The sequence below is a fragment of the Ylistrum balloti genome, unplaced genomic scaffold, assembly GCF_031769215.1.
Source record: "Ylistrum balloti isolate Yb309-2 unplaced genomic scaffold, AGI_CSIRO_Ybal_v1 Utg370050, whole genome shotgun sequence".
Taxonomy (NCBI): Eukaryota; Metazoa; Mollusca; class Bivalvia; order Pectinida; family Pectinidae; genus Ylistrum; species Ylistrum balloti.
In genome coordinates this window covers 201,775-210,000 of record NW_026782103.1, presented here as the reverse complement: position 1 = coordinate 210,000, position 8,226 = coordinate 201,775, and the positions used below count along the sequence as shown (strand labels likewise).

At 29.1% G+C, this 8,226-nt stretch overlaps 1 protein-coding gene across 1 annotated transcript in view; it reads left to right on the top strand.

Annotated features, from left to right (window-relative positions):
• Window positions 1–4,927, top strand: part of LOC132549229 (trafficking protein particle complex subunit 9-like) — a 48,299-nt gene extending 43,372 nt beyond the window's left edge. The window contains exons 22-23 of the mRNA XM_060213145.1: window positions 122–246; window positions 4,494–4,927. Of these exons, the coding sequence (XP_060069128.1) occupies window positions 122–246; window positions 4,494–4,661 (293 nt within the window). The 3' untranslated portion in view covers window positions 4,662–4,927. The remainder of the gene's footprint in view (window positions 1–121; window positions 247–4,493) is intronic.
• Window positions 4,928–8,226: the final 3,299 nt, after the last annotated feature.

Below are 8,226 nucleotides of genomic sequence, written 5' to 3'. Positions count from 1 at the left end.
AATGATTCTACTGGCTCTTCAGACAGACTGGTGTTTCCAATAGTAATAGATAAATTGCCTTGAATTGATCTGACCGATGAATTAACCTTTGTGTCTATTTACTGCTGTTTTTGGTTAATAGGTGTGTCCTACACCAGTGCTGTATTGATGGTCAGTTGTGGACTTCTGACTGACCACACATCTGTCCACTCCTTGGATACTGACCAGGTCACTGTGCTGGGTTCACAGTCCTACCAACTGACCAATGTAAGAAGGACATATACTATGTCATATTAAATCACTGCATTCAGACATAGAACAAAATGTATTATAGCTTAAAACCTTAGGTATGTAAACAAAATGTATTATAGCTTAAAACCTTAGATAAGTAAACAAAATGTATTATAGCTTAAAACCTTAGATAAGTAAACAAAATGTATTATAGCTTAAAACCTTAGATAAGTAAACAAAATGTATTATAGCTTAAAACCTTAGATAAGTAAACAAAATGTATTATAGCTTAAAACCTTAGGTATGTAAACAAAATGTATTATAGCTTAAAACCTTAGATAAGTAAACAAAATGTATTATAGCTTAAAACCTTAGATAAGTAAACAAAATGTATTATAGCTTAAAACCTTAGATAAGTAAACAAAATGTATTATAGCTTAAAACCTTAGGTAAGTAAACAAAATGTATTATAGCTTAAAACCTTAGATAAGTAAACAAAATGTATTATAGCTTAAAACCTTAGGTAAGTAAACAAAATGTATTATAGCTTAAAACCTTAGATAAGTAAACAAAATGTATTATAGCTTAAAACCTTAGATAAGTAAACAAAATGTATTATAGCTTAAAACCTTAGGTATGTAAACAAAATGTATTATAGCTTAAAACCTTAGATAAGTAAACAAAATGTATTATAGCTTAAAACCTTAGGTATGTAAACAAAATGTATTATAGCTTAAAACCTTAGGTATGTAAACAAAATGTATTATAGCTTAAAACCTTAGATAAGTAAACAAAATGTATTATAGCTTAAAACCTTAGGTATGTAAACAAAATGTATTATAGCTTAAAACCTTAGGTAAGTAAACAAAATGTATTATAGCTTAAAACCTTAGGTATGTAAACAAAATGTATTATAGCTTAAAACAAAATGTATTATAGCTTAAAACCTTAGATAAGTAAACAAAATGTATTATAGCTTAAAACCTTAGGTATGTAAACAAAATGTATTATAGCTTAAAACCTTAGGTATGTAAACAAAATGTATTATAGCTTAAAACCTTAGGTATAAACAAAATGTATTATAGCTTAAAACCTTAGATAAGTAAACAAAATGTATTATAGCTTAAAACCTTAGATAAGTAAACAAAATGTATTATAGCTTAAAACCTTAGGTATGTAAACAAAATGTATTATAGCTTAAAACCTTAGGTATGTAAACAAAATGTATTATAGCTTAAAACCTTAGGTATGTAAACAAAATGTATTATAGCTTAAAACCTTAGGTATGTAAACAAAATGTATTATAGCTTAAAACCTTAGGTATGTAAACAAAATGTATTATAGCTTAAAACCTTAGATAAGTAAACAAAATGTATTATAGCTTAAAACCTTAGATAAGTAAACAAAATGTATTATAGCTTAAAACCTTAGATAAGTAAACAAAATGTATTATAGCTTAAAACCTTAGAAAACCTAGTAAACAAAATGTATTATAGCTTAAAACCTTAAAATGTATTATAGCTTAAAACCTTAGATAAGTAAACAAAATGTATTATAGCTTAAAACCTTAGAAAACAAAATGTATTATAGCTTAAAACCTTAGATAAGTAAACAAAATGTATTATAGCTTAAAACCTTAGATAAGTAAACAAAATGTATTATAGCTTAAAACCTTAGATAAGTAAACAAAATGTATTATAGCTTAAAACCTTAGTATGTATTATAGCTTAAAACCTTAGGTATGTAAACAAAATGTATTATAGCTTAAAACCTTAGATAAGTAAACAAAATGTATTATAGCTTAAAACCTTAGATATGTAAACAAAATGTATTATAGCTTAAAACCTTAGATAAGTAAACAAAATGTATTATAGCTTAAAACCTTAGATAAGTAAACAAAATGTATTATAGCTTAAAACCTTAGATAAGTAAACAAAATGTATTATAGCTTAAAACCTTAGGTATGTAAACAAAATGTAAACAAAACCTGTATTGTATTATAGCTTAAAACCTTAGGTATGTAAACAAAATGTATTATAGCTTAAAATAGCTTAAAACCTTAGATAAGTAAACAAAATGTATTATAGCTTAAAACCTTAGATAAGTAAACAAAATGTATTATAGCTTAAAACCTTAGATAAGTAAACAAAATGTATTATAGCTTAAAACCTTAGGTATGTAAACAAAATGTATTATAGCTTAAAACCTTAGGTATGTAAACAAAATGTATTATAGCTTAAAACCTTAGCTTAAAACCTAAGTAAACAAAATGTATTATAGCTTAAAACCTTAGGTAAACAAAATGTATTATACAAAATGTATTATAGCTTAAAACCTTAGATAAGTAAACAAAATGTATTATAGCTTAAAACCTTAGGTAAACAAAATGTATTATAGCTTAAAACCTTAGGTATAAGTAAACAAAATGTATTATAGCTTAAAACCTTAGGTATGTAAACAAAATGTATTATAGCAAAATGTATTATAGCTTAAAACCTTAGGTATGTAAACAAAATGTATTATAGTAAAACCTTATAGTATTAACTTAAAACCTTAGATGTAAACAAAATGTATTATAGCTTAAAACCTTAGGTATGTAAACAAAATGTATTATAGCTTAAAACCTTAGGTATGTAAACAAAATGTATTATAGCTTAAAACCTTAGATAAGTAAACAAAATGTATTATAGCTTAAAACCTTAGATAAGTAAACAAAATGTATTATAGCTTAAAACCTTAGATAAGTAAACAAAATGTATTATAGCTTAAAACCTTAGATAAGTAAACAAAATGTATTATAGCTTAAAACCTTAGGTATGTAAACAAAATGTATTATAGCTTAAAACCTTAGATAAGTAAACAAAATGTATTATGTAGCTTAAAACCTTAGATAAGTAAACAAAATGTATTATAGCTTAAAACCTTAGGTATGTAAACAAAATGTATTATAGCTTAAAACCTTAGGTATGTAAACAAAATGTATTATAGCTTAAAACCTTATAGCTTAAAACCTTAGGTATGTAAACAAAATGTATTATAGTAAACAAAATGTATTATAGCTTAAAACCTTAGATAAGTAAACAAAATGTATTATAGCTTAAAACCTTAGATAAGTAAACAAAATGTATTATAGCTTAAAACCTTAGGTATGTAAACAAAATGTATTATAGCTTAAAACCTTAGATAAGTAAACAAAATGTATTATAGCTTAAAACCTTAGATAAGTAAACAAAATGTATTATAGCTTAAAACCTTAGGTATGTATTATAGCTTAAAACCTTATATTATAGCTTAAAACCTTAGGTATGTAAACAAAATGTATTATAGCTTAAAACCTTAGATAAGTAAACAAAATGTATTATAGCTTAAAACCTTAGGTATGTAAACAAAATGTATTATAGCTTAAAACCTTAGATAAGTAAACAAAATGTATTATAGCTTAAAACCTTAGATAAGTAAACAAAATGTATTATAGCTTAAAACCTTAGATAAGTAAACAAAATGTATTATAGCTTAAAACCTTAGATAAGTAAACAAAATGTATTATAGCTTAAAACCTTAGATAAACAAAATGTATTATAGCTTAAAACCTTAGATAAGTAAAATGTATTATAGCTTAAAACCTTAGATAAGTAAACAAAATGTATTATAGCTTAAAACCTTAGATAAGTAAACCTTAGGTAAGTAAACAAAATGTATTATAGCTTAAAACCTTAGGTATGTAAACAAAATGTATTATAGCTTAAAACCTTAGATAAGTAAACAAAATGTATTATAGCTTAAAACCTTAGATAAGTAAACAAAATGTATTATAGCTTAAAACCTTAGGTATGTAAACAAAATGTATTATAGCTTAAAACCTTAGATAAGTAAACAAAATGTATTATAGCTTAAAACCTTAGATATGTAAACAAAATGTATTATAGCTTAAAACCTTAGTAAACAAAATGTATTATAGCTTAAAACCTTAGATATGTAAACAAAATGTATTATAGCTTAAAACCTTAGGTATGTAAAAGAATCTTACATTTCAGTAGGACAGAGGAGGAGACAGTGTCCCTGTATTTAGATAAATAAAAAAACAAAATATTACATAGCAACAAACCTGAGGCCAGTGTCCCTGTATTTAGATAAATAAAAAGAAAATATTACATATCAACAGGAAAGAGAGGCCAGTGTTCCTGTATTTAGATAAATAAAAAGAAAATATTACATATCAACAGGAAAGAGAGGCCAGTGTTCCTGTATTTAGATAAATAAAAAAATTGATCTTTTATTAATAGGTCAGAGGAGAGGACAGTGCTCGCTACAGAACATCCTATCTTTTCCACTACAGTGGCACCTACAGGTTTAACGTCAAGTGTGTTGCTTCAGAATCAAGACAAGATGGCGAAAAAGACCATATATGGAAATGCCATGATATACAAGTTCGGGTCATAGATGAGGAGTGATGGATTGGACACAGTTTTCTTTCTGTCAGATGCAAACATAAAATATTTTATATTAATGATTATAGAAACTTTATCTTCATTTCAGACTCATTGTTCCCTTTGTTTACTACACATCTAACTGTTGATGCATTTCTATAACAACTTATTTATACTATCAGTTTATCAATCTTATTCCAATCTTTTTTCACCTTTGCTACATTTTGTTTATTTTTGTAAATCCAAATCACCAGCCCCTGTTGTCAAATCCAATTAATTACTTTAAAATTGGCCCTGTTATACATTTATTGAAATATCTTTTGGCTAGACTCATTGTTAGCTTGTTAACAGTTTTTTGGTTCAAAAGAGAAAGATTGTTTAAAGAAAGGTTCCCAATGCTTTTCAGGGTTTAATTTTATTTACTTACCTTTTTTCTTACTCTAAAATTTAAAACAGAAAATCAGGTAATAACTGATTAAATTTTGTGAGAAGCGGTTAAGTTGTTTACACATACGATATAAAATTATGAAAGGTCTGTGATTTTAGTTGATGATTAAAATTTTCATATATTTGTAATCGCAAAAATATAGTAGTAGTTTTATTTCAAAGAATTTCATATGTTTAATTGTAATCACACCTAATGCATTTTTTAGCATTATCTTCTTTACTTACAGCTACATTTCATCAAGTCTGTTTGAAGTTGGCTTTACACAAAAATTAGCATTAAAAAAAATGTGTGTGTTCATAGAGGCCTGTCTTGGTGTAAAACAAACAGTTACTCCTCCTGACAAAATAATGGGTATATATTTTATAGCTCTAGCATTGATGGAAGCATGAGGGGTTGCTGGACTCCTGGGGATCAGATAGGTGTGAGACATATACCGTAATGCCCATATAGTGCACACTTTTTTAGGCAAAAACTGTTGTGTGAAAAAGGGAACATGCCATACTAGTGGTTATCATTCTCTAGTTCTCTGTCCACCATTTTGGATTTCCTCCCTTCATATAGTTATATTTAGAGTTGTCTGTCATATATCCTTGTACAGTCTGAAAGATAGACATCTCACAATAGTATAAAAATATTATCCAATGTTATATACAAGGGGGGAGGGATGTGACTCCTACAATTGTGATATATATCAGAAGTTGTGATATTTCCTGAAACATGTGTTTATGAATTAGGGTATGTACAATATTACTACACGTGAAATGATTATGCACTATAAATTGTTGTCATGACAACAATGATACATTAGGTATGTGATGATATCACTGTTGCTAATTGGCAGTTCATCTGGAACAAAGCATCAGATGAACTTATGCCATGGCTCAAAAGTCTATCATTGTTTTGTTTCATATATAAACCTGAAAGGTAAGGTCAGCTGAATGTTTTAACTGAATCTAGTCCACAGCAGAACACTAATGTTTGTATTGAGGATTGGGACAGAGGGATAGAGTCTATCATTGTTTTCTATTAAGATGTCGCTGTGATTGCATGAATATCCAGGTGAATGATTCAGGCTCTGTGGGCCTTTTGTTGTTAATCCTCTTGTAAGAAGCTCAATAATTGATACAATTATCAGTAGAACTCTTCTTGACTGTCTGTTCATACTTTTTTGTCAACAACACATGAAAATTGTTATAAAATAGTATTATCTCAGGTTTGTTGTCTCAGAATTCTCTTAGTTACACAATGAATTTTGATATGATTTACAAAAATTGATAGTATTCAGATCAACATTCTGTGTATCCAATGTTTTTTTAGTGTAAACAGACAAAACCATTATCCCAACTAGGTAAAACTGGATTTGTAGGCATGTTGTGGCACCAGTGGAACTGTAATGGTGTGATACACTCTACAGTGCCAGACTGAAACAATCGACCAATTAACATAAGTACTAAAAATATATGTGACTTTAGCTATGTATTATAATTAAAGGGGCTATATAGTCAAGTTTGTTTATTTTTTTTCTAGTTACAAATTCATCCGTAAAAATGTAGTTCTATAATCCTAATGAACTATCCTGGCCGACATATTGATACAAGGGCGTGCTTTCCTTCACTTTGTAATTAATTATATGGGAAATCCTAATCGTCTGTACAGACACAATAAAATGCAAATGAGCGAGCCGCCTATGCACATTTTGACCTGTGAGCATGCGCAAACGCGTCTGAAAAAATAAACAAAAATGGCTTCCCAGCCGAAGCATGTTCGTGGCAAACGGGGCATGTCATTACACACAAAACGTAGAAAAGTCCAGTGGCAGAAAGCTCACCCTCAAATAACAATAGGAGAGCAGTACGAGAGGTGGGACAAGTTCAAGAAAAACCTTCTTTTTCCAAAGTAATGAAGAAGTTGTGAAGACTCTCCTAGACTGTTGGTAAGTGATAAGTCATCATCGCTGGTGATATGATTTGTATGTCAGACCGTGTTTGGCAGATTTAAACCATCAAATAACAATTCACCGTGAATTTTAGTAACTTTTACATGTTTCCTAAAGGTTTACCATGCATTTTCTTTCATGATTTCCTTATGGAAGGAGTTAACGTGAAATCAGACTCACCATTTCGTTAATTGATGCCTCCATATCGCGTGCATTTGTTTACAAACAGTCTTCTTCCCGCCAGAGGGCGCAGCGTTTCATTCTATATTTGGATTATCGTTTTTTTGGCAGGGGCTTCCCCAGATTTTAAACTGACCACACTGGACATTGGCTACGTAGGAGAAAAAAATTATGTACAGATTTGTTAGTCTTGACACATATTTTCATTTCCAGCTTAATAGAAAAAACATTGCTTGACTAAATAGCCCCTTTAATATAATCATAATTTATGGTAAAACCTTAGTTTATGAACTACATAATTTATTATAAATGGTAAAAAATTCTGATATCTATCAGGTCCAATTGAATATTACACTGCTACAGTAACATATGTATCTTTGTTAAGATACCCTGCTATTTTGTGTGTATTTCTGATTTGTATACAAGGAATTCTTTGTCTGCTGAGGTGGTGCTAATTGCTGGAGACAATTGTAGTAAAGTAACCTGACACTGTTGTATTGATGCAGGAAGCTAATATAATTGTACACATAATGTACCTTAAGTGTGTTATGCAACCTTACAGCTACACTATTTGATTTAAGGGTGTATGCTGCCTGACCACTACACTATTAGATTTACACTGAAGTTATCACTTCTAAAAAGTGCATCACTATAGTTAAGTCCCAGAAGGACAACACTGAAGTTAACAGCCCCACAAAGTACAACATTGAAGTTAACAGTCCCACGAAGGACAACATTGAAGTTAACATCCCACGAAGGACAACATTGAAGTTTACAATCCAAGAAGGACAACACTGAAGTTAACAGTTCCACCAAGGACAACATTGAAGTAACAGTCCCACAAAGGACAACATTGAAGTTAACAGTCCCTGAAGGACAACATTGAAGTTAACTGTCCCACAAAGGACAACATTGAAGTTTACAATCCAAGGACAACACTGAAGTTAACAGTTCCACGAAGGACAACATTGAAGTTAACAATCCAAGAAGGACAACACTGAAGTTAACAGTAACACGAAGGACAA